Raw genomic sequence first — 18,054 nt, 5'->3', positions numbered from 1 at the left:
TAGTAATAATACCTAACTCACAGGGTTGTTGTGAGGATCTAATGATGCAAGCACTTTGCAAACCTTAAAACAATAGGTGGTAGTCATAGTAGTAGCAGCAGCAGCAGTAACAGTGGTAGTAGTAGTAGTAGCAGTTAGTAATAGTAGGAATTCATATTTGGGTTGGATTATATCCCTCTGAGGTCTCTTCCATATCTAGGATTCTATGACTAAAATGTGGTATGTAGCAAAAGTCAGAGAACCTGACACCCAAAACAGTGTGGCTTTGGGAAGGGAAGGGAAATAAGCATTTACATAGGTCTTCCTATGTGCCAGGTACTGTGCTAATCAATTTACAAGTATTATCTCATTTGCCCCCCTCTCCCCCCAACAATCCTTTGAGACAGGTACTATTATGGTCCCCATTTTATAGTTAAGGAAATTGAGGCAGGGAGGCAGGTGGAGGTTCAGTGACTTGCCCAGGGTCATATAGCTTGTGAGTACGTGAAACTGGATTTGAACTCAGGTCTTCTTGTCTCCAGGCTCAGTAGACTCTTTTCCACTGTGCCCCCAGAAGCCTCCATTTCCTCATCTGCCTCATCCCACCTGCCTGCCTTTCACCTTTGTGGTGGGGTAAATGGTTTGCAAACCTTGCCGTAACCCAGAAATTCAAGAAATGGTACAGAGGCCAGCTGAGGCCAGCTTGGGAGCTGACTCTGCCTGTAGATCTGTCTTCCCCTTGCCCCAACACCAGTCAACTCAGGCCTTAGTCCAGGTTTCCCCTACAGGCTCTTCCAGATCATGACCGTTTGCTGAAGTCCAATGTGAGTTCTAGGCTGAAGGCCCCAGTCTCAATGGATCAGGGGCTACCTGCAAATGCTTTTAGTTTCAAATCTTGACTACCAACATAGGCTAGGAGAAGGCAAGTTTGTACAACAGAACCTCAGAGTTGTAAGAAACCTCAATAGACTGGCCTTGCAAAAGAGACCTGGAGATTTTAGTGGGCTGATCCAGCTATAGGACCCGGAAGCCAAAAAAAAAAAAAACCCAAACCAGCACCTGTTCAATCTTAGGCTGTATTGGCAGAGTCATAGTATAGTAGAATGAGTGGAGTCACAGGGATGCTTTTGCCCCGGAACCTGCTCACACCACATCTAAAGTACTGTCCGTGGTCCTGGGCATCACCTTTTAGGAAAGATATTAATGCATCAGAGTGTATCCAGAGGAGGGCAACCAGAATGATACAATAAAAGTAAGAGTATCATGTGTATGATGCTTTAAGATTTACAAAGCACCCTCTCTTTCTGTCTCCATATATATGTGTGTGTATATATATATATATGTAATTATATGATATATACTATTTTATAAATATATACATATGTGTATATGTGTGTACATACGTATATGCTTATGTTTGTGTATGTGTGTATATTCTATGTGTATATACATATATGTGTGTGCACATATATACCTATGTACACATGTGTGTGTGTACATATATATATATATATATATATATATATGTTCTCATCTCATTTTCCCAACAATCCTAGGAGGTCGGTCCTATTATCATCCTCATTTTACAGATGAGTAAATTAAGGCTGAAAAAATCTTAAGTGGTTTACATGGCCAGGGTCTTCCTGACTCCAAATCCATTGACTATTGTTTTTAGGACTGGAGACCATGTTCTACAAGGATCATTTGAAGGCAATGGGGAAGTTCAGCAGGAAGAACAGAAGCCTTGGGGGGAGGAGGGGCGGAGCAGCATCAGAGCTGCCTTTTAAGAATCTGAAAGGTTTTCATGTGGAAGTGAGACCAGTGTTGTTCTTCATAGCACCAAAAGACAAAACTAGACACTGTTGGTGTAAAGTACAGATTTCACCTCACTATGATAAGAACCTTCCTGATAATCAGAAATGCCCAAGGAGTAGTGCAGCATCATGGAAAAGCCATTGGGTTTGGAAGTTGGAGGCTTAAACTATGACTCATCTGCTGTTCATTCCTTATTTAATCTTGGACAGCCACTTAACTGTTCTGGGCCTTGCTGCTCTTGTCTATTAAATGAAGGCAATGATCCCTAGGCTGCCTTCTATGAACCATGGGACATCCCATCTCTGTAGATGGCATTCCTTCACTATAAGAGAAGTTGGACCAGGAAGGTCCCTTCCTATCTTGACCTGAGATTCTGGGATTCCCAGACCCCACTACAGATATCCCACATTGGAGCCCATTTGGGATTTGAGGTTAGGCCAGGAGATGGGAGCAAAGTGTCTGGCAAGATTCTAGTCCCTGTCTGGTGGGGGGGGGGTGGGAAATGGAGGGCAGTGACGGGGAATGAGCAGGGCTCATCCCTCCTTCTATCCACAGGTGTGCCCATGCTGTCCGTCCACCCCAAGGGGAAACAAAAAGGCTGTGCTGGCTGTAACCGGAAGATCAAGGACCGCTATCTCCTGAAGGCCCTGGACAAGTATTGGCATGAAGACTGTCTGAAGTGCGCCTGCTGTGACTGCCGGCTGGGAGAGGTGGGCTCCACACTCTACACCAAGGCCAACCTCATTCTGTGCCGCCGGGACTACCTGAGGTAGGGAGGGACCAGGGCAGGGACAGAAGGGCCACCTGGGGAGGGGCGGGCAGGGCAGCTGGATTTCACAGAACCATAGAGTTCTCCATTTCTCTCTGACTGTCCCTCCTGGCCATAGAGGTAAGGCCAGGAAACAGGCAATAGCAGAGGTACAGGGAGGGATGCAGAGAGCTCACCCACCCATTTAATACAGCTAGTTCTCCAGAGGCTAATTGGTCTGTTATTCAGTAAACGAGCTTTTATTAAGCATCTACCATGTGCCAGGCACTATGTTAAGCCCTAGAGATACAAAAAGAGGCAAAAAAATAATCCTTGCTCTAAATTTCACCTTTTGATGGAGGGGACAACATGCAAACAACTATAAATTGGAGGTAATTTCAGAGGGAAGGCATTAGCAGTGAGGAGTGAAGGCAAGGGATGGAAAGCAGGATCTGGAAAGCCCCTTTGAAGAAAGTAAAATTTGGGGTGAGTCTTGAAGGAAGCCAGGAAAGCCAGGAGACAGAGGTGAGGAGGAAGAGCATTCCAGACATGGAAAATAGCCAGTGAAAAGCCATGGAGTTGGGAAAAGGAGCATCATGTGTGAAAAACAAGAAGTAACAGACATGAATGAATTATCAGCAAACCCCATCATAACACCATGACCAATAATAATACCAGCTAACATTTATTTTTATTTATATTTATTTATTATGTAATATATAAATATATTTATTAATTTATTTGTTAGTATTCATTAAGATTTATTTTAGCACTTACTATGTGCCAAGTACTGTGCTAAGTGCATCACAATTATCTCGTTTGATCTATAGGTATGTGCTATGATTAGCCTCATTTTACAGATGAGAAAACAGAGGCAGCAGTTAAGTGATTTGCCCAGGTTCACTCTGCTAGTAAGTGTCTGCAGCCAGAATCATAACTTCCCCACCATCAACTTATGAACACCCCCACCCTAAGATTATATTTATATATATATAACATTATACATAATTAGAATTGAATGTAAAATATTATAATCATAATATAATATTATAAGGCTCTTTTCTGGCCTTTGTGAGCACCACAAACTTCTCACTGCCCATCACAAAGCCCTACTTGTTATGATGGAAAGAGTACTGGATTCAGAGTCAGCAGGTGTAGGCTCAAATCCCAGCTCACCTGTGCAAAACTGGGCACATCTCTTAATCTTTCTGCACCCCACTTTTCCCATCTGTAGAATAAGACAGCCAAGCTAGACAACTTCTTGAGCCCCTCCAAGTTAAAATCCATGATCCCACAAACTCTGCAAACCCCCTTCCATGATATTCTATAGCCAATACCATGGGTCTGATCCTCATATGTCATGGTTTCCAGCCCTGTCTCTCTAGGTCACACACTCAATGCTAAGTTCTGTATTCCAGAGGTAGTTAGTCAGTCAATAAACATTTTAAGCACTTATTAGCACTCAGCTGAGCCCTAGGAATACAAATACAAGTAGAAAGACAACCTCTGCCCTCAATAAGCTTGCATTCTATTGGAGGAAGACAGCACAGAAAAGAAACCTGAAAAGTTGGGGGGGGGGACAAAGGTACCCAGTGCTAGGGCATGGTAGAAGTAGTCTGCAAGGGCAGTGTGGATAGGAATGAGGTCAGAAGACCATGGGACTATTTCCATCATTGTGGACACTTTTGTTGTTCAGTCATGTTGTTTCAGTCATGTCCAATTTTTTGCAACCCCATTTGGGATTTTCTTGGCAAAGATACTGGAGTAGTTTGCCATTTCCTTCTCCAGCTCTTTTTTAAAGATGAGGAAACTGAGGCAAACAGGAATAAGTGACATACCCAGGGTCACATGGCTAGTAAGTGTCTGAGACCAGATCTGAACTCAGGAAGATGAGTCTTCCCAACTCCAGGTCCAGCACTCTATCCACTGTGCCACCTAGCTGCCTTTGTGGCTAGTATGCCTCTCTAAATGGAGCCTAAAACCATTCCAGCTTTTCCAGTTGCCCCATGGGTCCTATTTAGCTGCAGTCCACTAAAACGGTTGTGTCCATGTCACACCAACTGTTGTCTAACCACGCCTCTTCTCTCCTTGCACAGTTGATTTCTTGTATCACGGTGTAAGACTTTACATTTACCATCTATTATATTGTGTCTTGTAATCTTGTATTACATTGTATCTTGTCATCAGCCCAATATTCTTGCCTATGGAGATCTTTGGGGATTTTTCTTTTGTTGTCTGACAAGTTAGCCATCTTCCTCCCCAGGTTCTGGTCTCTCACACCCCCAAGCCCAGAACTCGGCTGAGTGGCGGTCCTTCTTGATTAAGTGAGCCGATTGCTTCTCTCCTTCCCAGCCTCCCCCGCTGCCCCATACCTAACCTCAGCCCTTGGAACTGAAGCCACATTCAGAGCTGTTCTCCCTCTTCAGCTTTAATTTGGGCCACTCCTGACATCACCAGCCCGGTGGAGCCAGACCAGCTGAATTTTAGTGTGTCTATAAACCAAGGAAAATTGTCCTTGGCTCAGCTCCTGCATTTAGATTGGCTGCCGACAATGGGGATAGTGAAATTCAGGGGAAGAACCATTAACCGTAATTACCACCACAGGCTAAGGGTTTAATTGTGCTCCATTTTCAATCTTGGGGCCGCTGCCGCCACCTTATTTACAAGCTGCTTCTCTCCGGGAGCTCCATAAGGAGAGAAGATTTACATGGGCACTCTGGGCTTTTAAGTTCCTGTCCCTTTGAGGGAGGGGGAGAGGGAGGGAGAGAAGGTTGGGGAAAGGTTTAAGTGAGTGGGAAAAAAATAGCCTGTGACTCACTCTTCCTGGCCCAAAAGGGTCACCAAGGGTGGAAGGGGCTGGAGACATCTTGCATTTCTTGTAGAGGCTGAGGCTTCTCCCTACTCACTAAGCACAAATATTTATTTTTCATAGAATGTCAGAGCTGGGGAGGACTTAGAACACGGAATGTTAGAGTTGGAAGGGACCTTAGAACATAGTATGTCAGAGCTGGGAGGGACTTTAGAACACAGAATGTCAGAACTGGGAGGGAATCTTAGAACAAAATATGTCAGAACTAGGAGGGTCCTTAGAACACAGAATGTCAGAGCTGGGAGGGACCTTAGAACATAATATGTTAGAACTAGGAGGGACCTTAGAACACAGAATGTCAGAGCTGGGAGGGACCTTAGAACACAGAATGTCAGAGCTGGGAGGAACCTTGGAACACAGAATGTCAGAGCTGGGAGGGATCTTAGGACATAGAGTATCAAATCTAGGACGGATCTTAGAATATTGAATGTACAATTGAAAATGTACCTTAAAAAGCAGAACATAGACTCTCAGAGCAGAGTGGTATGAAAATATTAGAGCTAGGAGGGACCTCATATAATGTCAGAATTGAAAGGACCTTAGAACACAAAATGTAGAATGTCAGAATTGGAAATGATATCATCAAATCCTGGAGTTCTTAAGCTGAGGCCCATGGAACTGTTTTTTTTTAAATATATTTTATAATTGCATTTCAATATAATTGGTTTCCTTTAGTAAGTTTTATTTTATGTATTTTAAAACCTTATTCCAGGAAGGGGTCTATAAGCTTCACCAGTCTGCCACACCACGAAAAAGATTAAGAACTGATCTAATCTAAACCCTTCATTTTACAGATAAGAGACTGAGATACAGGGAAAGGAGGTCATTGACCCAAGATCACTGAGGGAGTTTCTTTCAGAGCTAGGACACCAGCCCAGAACCCTTGACTCCCAGGCCAGGGTGTTCTGCGAGCACAACTCCACAATGAAGGCAGACTGAGCCGTACCCAGAGGCCTAGTGAATCTGATGTCTCTGGGGACTGGATTGGACCCCCTGCATGGGCCCAGCCGTAAGCCTAAGCCAAGAATCTTATGCAAACACCCCAACCGTTTGCCACAGGGTTTTCCCTCAGACCGTGACAAGGAGACAGGTGACCAGCGGGTTGAATGGGGCGGGGGAGGGTGGGCCGCCTGCCCTGCTGCCTAAGCTGACTGTTTAGTTAAGTGAACATCTGTCCCAGCTTCCCCAGCTCTCATTTGAAGACTCCCCGCGTTTGGAAGGGGGAAGAAAGAGCCTGTTTGGACACGCAGATGCCGTTGCGGTCCTTTGTCCGGCTAATCTGGAGAGTAGGCCCCAGCACCAGGCCCTGATGAATAATGGATCCAAACAGGCAAGGCCTGGCATTGAAGGGGACAAATCCGGGATTAAGCACCCCCTCTAAGTCCATCCCCAGCCTTGAGGAGCAGGCTTCACTGGCTCAGCTCAAATTCGGAGGAAAGGAGCCAAGAAAAATCTTTGCCCCTTTCACCAAAAGTGATGGTGGGGAGGAGATCAGAACGAACTCTGGAAGCAGGGACCTAAGCTCAGCCCAGCACTAATGGAAAGTGAGAGATGGGGAGAAGTGGCCCATCCCTAACAGGGGAGGCAACATGGTTCCCCGGGGCCACTGGGAAAGTCCAGAGTCGTCCCAGGTCCAGGGTCCTTTGGGCCCTTATGAGGATGGTGACCTAGGCCTGGCTGAAGCTCTGAACAGAATTTGATTCTGTCTTAATAGAATAAAGGCAGGATTAAGAGAGTACTAGGTTTAGAGTCAGGAGCAACATAGGCTCAAATATTTCTTCCAACACTTACTAGCTATGTGACCCTAGGGAAATCACTCAACCTCTCTGATCCTCAGTTTCCCCATCTGTCTAATGAGAATAATAATTCTTGTGATACCTACGCCCCTACCTGGGGCAGCTAGGTGGCCCAATGGATAGAGCACTAAGCCTGGGGTCAGGAAGAACTGAGCTCAAAACTGACCTCAGACACTTACCAGCTGTGTGACGCTGGGCAAGTCACTTCACCCTGTTTGCCTCAGTTTCCTCATCTGTAAAATGAGCTGGAGAAGGAAATGGCAAATTGCTCCAGTATCTGCCAAGAAAACCCCAAATGGGGTCACAGAGAGTCAGACATGACTGAACAACGCAACATTATGCTTCTTTTCTATGTTTCTAAATCACTTTACTCACCCCTCACAACAACCCCATGAGGTGGGCAGTATCAATGTTGTAACCTCATTCTAGAGAGAGGGAGAGTTACACGCTAGCCAGGGACGGAGACAGGATTTGAACCCAAGTCCAGCCTTCTCCCTACATGCTTGCCCTGTCCTGTTCTTAGCTGGATCTGTACAACCTTTCTAAGCCTGTTCCTCTTCCTTGGAGCCTGGGTCCCCACTGGACTGAAGAGACTTTGGCGAGGCCTCTTAAAAGTATCACCAATTCTCCTTTGGGAAGGTCCTTACCCTCTCCTCCAGGTCAAAGGACCATTTGGGATCAGACAGAGGGAAAGATCACACATGGTCATCCTTGTGTTTACAGCCTCATCCTGGGAGAGACAGGTCTGACATATGGCCCCTGGCCAGAAGTCTAGCTCTGCCCACAAGCACCAGAGATCTGACCACAGCAGCCAGCTTGGAATATATTCAATGTCAGATCTTGAAAAGACCTTAGAACATAGAACGTTGACTATCAGAGCTGGAAGGGACCTTAGAACATAGGACATTGAATATCAGAGCTGGAAGGGAACTTACAACATAGAACATTGAATGTCAGAGCTGGGAGGGACTTTAGAACATAGGACATTGACTATCAGAACTGGGAGGGACTATAGAACATAGGACATTGAATGTCAGAGCTGGAAGGGACCTTCGAACATAGGACATTGAATGTCAGAGCTGGGAGGGACTTTAGAACATAGGACATTGAATGTCAGAGCTGGGAGGGACCTTACAACATAGAACATTGAATGTCAGAGCTGGGAGGGACCTTAGAACATCAAATCTCAGGGGCAGAAGAGACCAGAGAACATGGAATGTGAGACATCATCTAACTAGCCCCATCCTTTTACAGACAGGGGAGCAGGCGCAGAGAGAAATGATTGACCCAAGATCTCACACAGGTCTCCTGCCAACCAGCTCAGGGCTCTCTTCTCTACCATAGCCACTGGGGTTAGACTGGGCAGGGTCTGGATTTATACCTGGAAGGCATAGTTGCCGATTCTTGCTGACCCACTGACAGCCTTGGGCCCATGATCCAAGCACATATTGTTTCCCCAAGCCAGCCCAAGGTGAGTGACATCTCTTCCCTTGATGCCCATGGCCCCCTCAGAGACCCTGCTGGCCTGGGCCCAGACTCAGATGACTCAAAGAGGGAGCCAGCATGACAGAGAGCAACATATACTGGAAATCGGAAGACCTAAGTCCTTGTCCCTGTTTAATATATATCCTGAGCCAAGTCATTTCCTTTGTCTGGGCCTCAGTTTCCCAGGTAAAATGGAATGGGAGGACTGATCTAGAACCTCTAGACCTGGGGTTCAAAAACTTTTTTTTTGATAACTGTATTGCAATATATTTATTCCACTCATTTAAAGACGTTGTTCTGTGAAGGGGTCCATAGCTTCCCCAGGATGCCCCAGGGGCCCATGAGACCACAAAGGTTAAGAACCTCTGCACTCAATCTCTTTGGGGTCTCCCCAGCCTCCCCAACCCTTCTGCTTAGCTAGGACTTTTGCATGCCTGGGGGAGATGTCCTTCAGGCTAGTAGGAGGATCCAGAGGATGCTGCAGAGAAGAGGGGATGAAGATGATGCCTGTCCATCCCTGGGGTCTCCTGGGACCTCCCCATCCCAACACCCTGCAGCGGTCAGCAAGATGGAGGCTGGGCTGCCTCAGCCTGGTGCAGTGCTGGAGTTGATACTGCTAATTATACTTAATTAGCCCTTCCTCCATTTAATTAAAATGGCTCCTAATGAATGTGCTTTCTTGGCAGGCTCTTTGGCACCACGGGGAATTGCGCTGCCTGCAGCAAGCTGATCCCGGCCTTCGAGATGGTGATGCGGGCACGGGACAACGTCTACCATTTGGACTGCTTTGCCTGCCAGCTCTGCAACCAGAGGTGAGGATGGGCCCCCCCGTGCCCCAGGTGGGGAGCCCACCTCAAGCCTCCACCCCGGGCAAGCCCATGTGTGCCAGTGGGCTGTAGAATTACGGTGCCTGGCAGAGCAGGCCCAACCCCCCTTTGATAGGGGAGGAAGATGAAGCTTCAGAAAAGGGGATTTGCTTGCCCGAGGTACCATAGATAACTGGGCCAATTTGGGATATTGACTCTAACAGGGCTCCTTCCAAAGCATTGATCAGTCAGCCTATCACCAGCACTGTGCAAAGCACTGGAGAGAGACGCAGACAAAGCATTTGTTAAGCATTAGCTTTGTACCAGACATTGTGCCAAGCAGTGGAGATAGACAGACAAGCAAAAAGACAGATAGTCCCTGCCCTCAAGTGTCTTACATTCTGATTGATAGACAACACAAAATAGGGTGTTGGCAAATAATGAGAGGGAGGATCCCCCTGAGGGGCCACGGTAAGGAGACTGGGAAGTGGGGTGGAGTCCTGGTTGCCAATGGGTGGAGAGCGTCAAAGTGCCGTAGTAAGGAGACTGCCCTGATACAAAGAAACGTCACAGATGTGGAATCCTGGAATCTCAGGGTCAGAAGGTAACTCAAAAGACACATAGTCCTGCTCGTACTTGAACAGGAATCCCCACAATAACATCTTTGTCAAGTCTCTGCTTGAAGACCTCCAGTGACGGGGAACTCACTACTTCACAAGATGCCCCCACATCCCACTTTGGACTAACTTCATTAGATTTTCCTCTTATCAAACCTGAATCTGTCTCTGGAAACTTCTTACCCATCCCTCTTCTACAGGGCGGCCCTTCAGAAATTTGAAGATAGCTCATATTCTCCCCACATCCCCCCATGTTTTCTCTTATACAGGCTAAACATCTCCCCTTCTTTCATGACACAGTCTCCATTTGCTTCATTATTCTGGTCTCCCATCCCAGTCTGGCAATTTTCCTTTCTCAAATATGGCACCAAGAACTGGACCCAAGACTCCAGGAGTGGTCTAAGCAGAGGACAGTGGGACAGACACCTCCCCTTCTTCTATTAATGGAGTTTGTCTATATTTCTAATAATAAGAATAGAAAGAGACAGAGCAAGGGAGAGACAGAGGGAGAGGGAGAGAGATGGAGAAATAAAGTAATTCCCCAGATTGGAGCAAAAGTGGTGAGGCTGACGGGCGGCCAGCTCTTCCTAGAGTAATAATGCCCATTGGTTTCCCCATCTGCAGAATGGACACAACCTCACAGGGCTAGGATTTATGATGAGCAAACAGGAAAGAAAGATGTCTTCGAGCAGGGAAGAGGCGGTAAGGGGAATCTGGGCAGGTTTCCTGGAAGAGATGCTATTTGAACTAAAGCTTGAAGCAGGGGTGGGGAACCTGCAGACTTGAGGCCGAGTGTGGCCTTCTAGGTTCTTGGGCGTGGCCTTTTGACTGAGTCCAGATTTTACAGAACAAATCCTTTTATTAAGGATTTTATTTTATTAAGGATTTTATTAAAGCCTCTAAGACCGCAGGTTCCCCAGCCCTGGCAAAAGATGAGGAGGATTTGGCCATGAAGAGCAGGAGAAGGAATTCTGGGCAGGAGAACGTGTGCTGGAAGTGAGGAACCTCTTTCTTGCCTTTGTTTCTCTGCAGATCAGAGGGAGGGGTGGGATGCATTAGGGAAAGATGAGAATCACGGGTTCAGAGCTGGCAAGGGAGCTTAGAGGTCTCACCCATTGCCCCATTTTACAGGAGATCTGAGTCCTAGAAGGGTTTACCAAAAGTCACTCAGGTAACAAGTGGCAGAGTTGGGTCCTATCACTCCAGATCCCTCCAGGCTCAAGGGGCTTCCAGCAATTGTACTTCACCCCCTCCCTAGCCTTTGCTCTCCCTCGTCGCCTTGGGAAGATGATATTCGTTACAGTCCAGAGGGTGCTTAGAGTTCATCTGATCCAAAGCCCTTCCTCCCCCACACCCATCCCCACTCTCATTTTTTAACAGATGAGAGACCGAAGGCCAGAGAGGGAAAGGGACTTTCCTGGGGTCACACAGCAAGTGAAGGAGAGGAGGGCACTGGACCTCAGACATCCTGCTTCCTGTGTCTGGCTTTTTGCAGTGGGAGGCGGGGGGGAGGTTGGCGGGGGGGAGGTTGGCGGGGGGGAGAAGATGGACACCCATTCCCCAGCTTCCAGAGAGAGGGAAGGACCAGTGGCTGTTTTAACAAAGCAGGAAGGGTCCTTTCCAGTGCACACAGCCTTAGGGAAGGCGGGTCCCTGGCCAGCTCATTGGCCTGCTGGCCCTGATCGCTCGGATGAGGTTGTCGCGCCACCTAGCGGCCAGCCAGGGAACAGGCCCTGGTAGTTCCCAGCAAGAGTCAGAGGAGGCCCGGAATGCCATTCCCAGGACAGTGAGGATGCTTTCCCAGGAAGATGTCTGGGGAAGACTGGGGCCAGACAGAGAGGGTCTAGGACAGGGGCTGGAGGATAGAAGGGGCACATCTTGGAATGACTTGAGGACTTTATCAGGGCCTTCAGTACTACCTAGAAAAGGGAGCAAATTCATCCCATATGGCTTCATGGGGCAGAACCTTGGGGCAGAGGGAAGGAGAGAGTTGCTGAGAGTAATAGAAAGATCCATGAACTTGGAGTAAGGAGAACTGGGCATTGGTATAGTAATTCTTCTATATGCATGGGGGTACAGTGGAAGGAAGATCCCTGATTCTAGTCAGAGGACCTGGGTTCAAATCCTGACTTGGATGCTTTCTATCTGCAGGGCTTGGTTTAAGTCACTCAAACTATCTAGGCCTCAGTTTCTTGTCCCTAATAGGAGGAAGGTGCACTAGATGGCCTCTGAGGTCCTTTCCAACTCTAAACCTATGATCCTGTGCCAAGTGGATTCTTGACTCTGAGCCTCAGTTCCTCCATCTGTAAAATTAAGGGAATCAGGTCGTATGGTTTCTCTGGTCCAGCCATAGCTTCCTGTTCTCCGTTTTCTCACATCTCTCCCAGATCTGAGTTGGAGCAGAGGGAATAAGCAGGATCATAAAGCTACCATGCCAGGCCATAAGTGTCTTCCTTTCTATGGATGAGCTAGCTTCCTGGGCTGCTATGTATGACCTACCTTAGACTCACCAGGAGAAGGGACACGGAGATGGCCAGGGCCAGCCCCCTGCTGTCCCATCCCAGATTCTTGGCATTTCTGCTGAAAGTACAGCCAGGTGGGAAGTGTCCACCACCAACCCAAGCTCAGACTGACTAGAGGAGGGAGGTGAGGATGAGGCCAGCTCATAGGGGTCCCAGGTCTTTTCTCACTCCCGGATTTCAATCAATCAACATTTTTAAGCATTTATCATGTGCCAGGTACACCTATGCAAACATGCCTTGGAAGCCAGGACATCCTGCCCATCTCCTCCCATCCCTTTCCTCTCCCTCAAGTTCATGAGTTACAGAAATCACGTGTGGAAAGGTGTGGTAAGGGAGGGCAAGAGGCAGGAGAAAAAGAAGAAAGAAGGAATGGGGCTAGGCAGGGGCAGCTTATTCAAAATCTCAGAAACATCCCACCCTGTGAAGGCTGCTGGGATAGAGGAGCAGGTAAGAGTCCTTCTCCACCCCTAGGGAGACTGGGGATGTGGGGGGGAACAGGAGATGTGACCATAAGCAGAACAAAGGGAGGGCCAAGGAACCGATACCATGCAGCTGTGGATTGGTCCCAACAAGAGAGATCCTAGAACTTAGAACATCAGAGCTGAGAGAGACCTTAAGCAATGGGATGGGTGAATTAGAAGAGAATCTAGAACCTGTAACATCATAGCTGAGAGTGACCCTAAAGCACAGAATTTTAGAGCTGAGAGGGACCTTAGAACACAGAATGTCAGACTAGGAGGGAACAGTGGAGTACAGACTGTGAATGGACCTTAGAACATAGAATGTAAAATTTCTGTCTTTTTCCCAGCTGGGTCACTGCTTTTTCCTTTACATCACACTCTCTCTCCGATGCTTGTTAGAACCTGAGATTTGTCCTAAAGGTAATACAAGGCCTGGTGCCCTAAGGAAAATAGGGCTGAGAGTTCTCTTATTGGACTATATGGAAAAAAACAAACCAAGAGTTTTGAGGGGATCTGGGAGGAAGAGACCTTAGCTAAGACCTGCGTCTGGACAAGCATCTCAGGAAGAGACAGTCTTTTCCCTGGCCCTGGGGAGCTTGTACCTGACCCAAGAGGGGGAAAGTCTTTGTGACCTTTGAAACAACCAGCCTCAGAGCCAGAAGATGTCCCTAAGGAGAAAATCAGGCTAGTGGGAGGAAAGGTTAAGTTTTGTTCCTAAGGTTGGTGCCCAAAGGAGGACTCCCAGTCCAAGTGAATATTTCCAGGCCAGGCAAAAATGGCAGCCCACGCCATGGGCATGTACTTACAGAAGAACTAGCCAAATGGCCACAGGCAAGTCCTAATACTGCTCTGAGCCTCACTTTCTTCATCTAGGAGATGGAGATAATACTTAAACTACCCTCTTCACAGAGCTGTTGTGGGGCAAGAACTTTGTGAACCTTAAAGCACTACAGAAGTGACTTATTTCTATTTCTTTTCATTATCCTGGGGTCTGCACACATCCAGCGAATGTCTGTGGGTTTTCTGTGTGGCTGTCTCTTTTTCCACACTGACAAGCTAAAGCAAGCTCAGAGGAAGGCAGCTGAAATGAAGAGGTCACTGAAGACCATGCCAAGAAACAACTGGTGAAGAATATCCAACCTGAAGAAGAAAAGACTTGGGGTGACAAGGGACAGATGATAGCTGTACACAGGAGACTGAAGGGCAGCCATGTACAGGAAGCTCTGGCCCCTGATGGGGCAGAACAAGATATAATGAGTGGAAGTTACAGGGAGGTAGATTTTGCCCAAGACAAGGAAGGCCACCCTCCCAACTAGAGCTGCCCCAGGAGGCAGCTGGCTCCCTAACACTGGAAGTCTCTCAGTGGAGGCCAGATAGCCACTTGTTGGGGGCATTGTAGAAGGGAATACTGTCTGACTAGGGCTCTTACGGGAGACCTCTGAAGGCCGTTCCTGAGATTCTGTGATTCTATGAAGACCTCACTGTGCTAGTCAAGGAAACTCTCTCCAGGTGGGGACATTCCTGGGTCTGAAAGACAAAGATGTGAATTGTTGGCTAAAGTGTGGCTCAGGATAGACAACATTATCGATATTCATGTTAATCCCTTTAATCTAAATTGTGCTTTTTTAAAAAATAGTTTACAAAGCACTTTGCCATAGTCTCTTATTTGATTTTCACAACAGCCCCCAAAGCTAAGCAAGGCAAGGGATATTCCTCTCACTGGACAGGAGAAAAATGACCCCCAGAGAGGGAAAATGAGTTACCCAATGTCACAGACTAAATTAGTGGCAGAGCTGGATTTGAACCCAAGCTTCTAGAGGATTAGAGCAAAGAGGGATGAAATTTCAGATATGTCCTTGAAGGAATTTGTAAAACCATTATTCTTGGCTTGGAAATAAATTCTTAATAAGAGAGCACCTGGATGCCTTTAATAGTTCAGGTCACAGTGAAACTATATTCCATAGCACCAAGAGAATTGGCCAATGAGACTGCTGAGTCCACAGCCTTTTAAAGATTATGGAGGATGAGAGAGGTGCTGTGGGACTGGAGGAGAGCACATCTCCTGATTTTCAAAATAGGGAATGGACAGGCATCTGCCAAGAATGGGCTGCAGGGAGCTTAACTCAATTCTAGGCAAAAAGCTGAGAGATATTAAAGGGATACTTTGTGACTATCTGGAAAATGAAACAATGATCACAAAGAAACCAATATGGCTCCATCAGGAGAAGGTCATTCCAGACCAACCTCATTCCTCTTTTGACTTTCTAGTATATCAAGGGAGTACTTAGATACTAGATACTGCTCATCCAGATTTTAGAAAAGCACGTGGCAGTGGCAGTCTTTCACATTACTCTTGAGGGCAATCCAAAGCAATGGACGCTAGACAAAGGTGCAGTTTCATGGATCCAGAATCAGTTGAATGGTTGGCCCCAATGAATGGTCTTTCGGTCACTCGATGTCACCTTGGAAGTAAGACTTGAGTGGAATACCCCAGAGACACCAGCCAGGATCTTAGATTATTTCAAAAGATCAGAACATTGCATAAAATATAGTAATATGAAATCAAATAGAGATGAATGTAATGTATTACACTCAGATTCAAAATTTTCACAAGTACAAGATGGCAGAGGTATGATTCTATAGCACTTCCTCTGAAAAAGATCTGGGGTTTTCAGTGGACTCAATTTGAGTCAATATCATCTCATGTATGGCGGTCAGAAAAGCTAATAGGATTTTAGGTTGTATTGAGGCAGAAAGTTTATAAGCCGAGGGAGGTGATAATCATCCTCAGGCTTATTAGATCATATGGTGTTCAGTTCCGGGTACCCACATTTTGGGAAAAACATTAAGAAGCTAGAGAGCATTCGGAGAAAGGTGGCAGGTATGAAAAAGGGATTATAGATCATTCCTTATAAATATTGGTTGAAAGAACTGGGAATATTTATCTCGAAGAAGAGAAGATTTGCAAGAGAGGAACGGGGAAATTGATGCTCTCTGTCTTCAAGTATATGTAGAAGAGGGATTATTCACCTTGGCCTCAGAGGGATGACTGAAGAGCAATGGGTAGAAGTCAGAGAAAGACAGATTTAAGCCTGACATAAGGAAAAACACCCTAACATTAGAGCTATTCGAAAGGCAAGTGGACTGCCTTAGAAGGCTGTAAGTTCCCCATGAGAGAGCTCTAAGCAATATCTGAACAACCACTTTTCAAGGACATCGTTGGACTAGACAGTCTTTCTGACTCTGAGATTTGGTCATCCTGTGAGTCGGAGAGTATAAGAGACCTGGCCCTAAGCTTTAGGTCTTGTAAATCATAGAAAGCATCCCAGAGCATTCTAGGATTCTCCCAATCCTGCCACTTCCCATGTTCCAGTCCTTCCCTTCACTCCCTGGGCTAGCCCCATTTGGGCAGATGGTAGTCACAGGATTCTGAAATCATTATTCGTAAATCCTGTTGGAAATGTAACATATAAGGGGTCCTGGCTATTGAACCATCTGGTCTAGCTTAAACACACACACATACACCCCTTCTGCATATGGCTAGACTGAAGCCCAAAGAGGGAAGGTGACTTCCCCAAGATCACACAAGGAGTTGGGGCAGTTGGGACTGGAACCCCAGAGTCGCTGACTCCCAGCCCAGTACTGAGCCATTCCCAGATTTCTTTCTTCATCTCACACTCTCTCTTGTTTTTTTCTCTTTCTCTCTCTCTCTATCTCTATCTCTCTCGGCTCTTCCAGATTTTGCGTGGGAGACAAATTTTTCCTGAAAAACAACATGATCTTGTGTCAGATGGACTATGAGGAGGGGCAGCTGAATGGAAGTTTTGAATCCCAGGTTCAGTAACCCCATCCCTTCACCTGTCTGGGGGCCCTGGGCCGCACCCCGACGGGCAGCTCACCAGCCCGCTCTGGCTGCAGCGAGGGGGGTGGCCATTGGCCTGGCTTGGCCTGCCCATGATCTTTTTAAAATTCTCCATCCACAGAGGGACGCCCCCTCCTCCGTGGTCCCATGCCGTCCCTGCCCGGCACCAAGCAGTTACAGGTGTAGATGTGCGGTTGTGCCCGTGTTCCTGAGCACTGCCTTGCCTTTCCCCGCCTCACCTACTTAGTCTGTGTGTGAGTCTCTGGGGGCCAGGCAGGGCCTGTACAGCCTGTCTTCTGTATATAAACTGGAACATTTATTTTATGAGAAATGTAATGCAATTTTATTACTGGTGTGAATTAAAAAAGTATGAATGTTTCCTGGGGAGCCTCCCTGTGGTTTATTTGGGGGTGGAGATGAAGACCAGCTCTACCCAAGAGTGCTCTATTAAATACTTAATAATAATACCAGTGACTCATACTTACACAGTGCTCTAGAGTTTACAAGACACATTCCTGTAATGTTTCCCATCTGAGCCAATCTCCTAGAAGGTCAGAGCTGGAAAGGGCCTAGTTCGCCTAGCCTGAGCCCTGCTCCCATTTTATCGATGGAGAAACTGAAGCTTAGAAAGCTAAAGAGACTAAGAATAGCCAGCGTTCGTACAGCATTTTACAGATATCAACTCACTGGATCCTCACAACAACCCTGGGAGGAAGATTCTATCATTACCTCCATTTTATAGATGGTGTCACTGAGGCCGACTGAGGTGAAGTGACCGGGGTCACACAGCTAGGAAGTGTCTAAGGTAGGATTTGAACTCAGGTCTTTCAGACGCCAAATCCAGTGCTCTGTCCACCATGCCCCCTGGCTGCCTCTGATCCAAAACTGATCCAAGTTCTCGTGGTGAATTCAATCCAATTTAACTCAACCAACATTTAACGTACCCACTGTGTTCAGAGTCCTGGTCTTGGCACTAAGAAAGACATACGGTTTACCTGTGGCCTCATCCCATGCTGTCACAGGGCTCAGTCTAGTAGGAAGATGGTATATATACACTGATAAATCTGTGGTAGACAGTATTAGCCCATTACAGA

The 18,054-nt window shown here is 46.8% G+C and overlaps 1 protein-coding gene across 2 annotated transcripts in view; it reads left to right on the top strand.

Moving 5' to 3' along the window:
- The window catches only part of LMO1 (LIM domain only 1), a 66,460-nt gene extending 49,121 nt beyond the window's left edge, over positions 1-17,339 (top strand). For both annotated transcript variants that reach the window (XM_036764173.1, XM_036764174.1), the window contains 3 exons: positions 2,350-2,563; positions 9,379-9,504; positions 16,837-17,339. In XM_036764173.1, the coding sequence (XP_036620068.1) occupies positions 2,350-2,563; positions 9,379-9,504; positions 16,837-16,942 (446 nt within the window). In that variant the 3' untranslated portion in view covers positions 16,943-17,339. The remainder of the gene's footprint in view (positions 1-2,349; positions 2,564-9,378; positions 9,505-16,836) is intronic.
- The last annotated feature ends 715 nt before the right edge of the window (positions 17,340-18,054 follow it).

Source organism: Trichosurus vulpecula, chromosome 6, assembly GCF_011100635.1.
Source record: "Trichosurus vulpecula isolate mTriVul1 chromosome 6, mTriVul1.pri, whole genome shotgun sequence".
Lineage (NCBI taxonomy): Eukaryota > Metazoa > Chordata > Mammalia > Diprotodontia > Phalangeridae > Trichosurus > Trichosurus vulpecula.
Note: the sequence above shows the minus strand (reverse complement) of the source record. Positions and strands in the feature narration are given on the sequence as shown.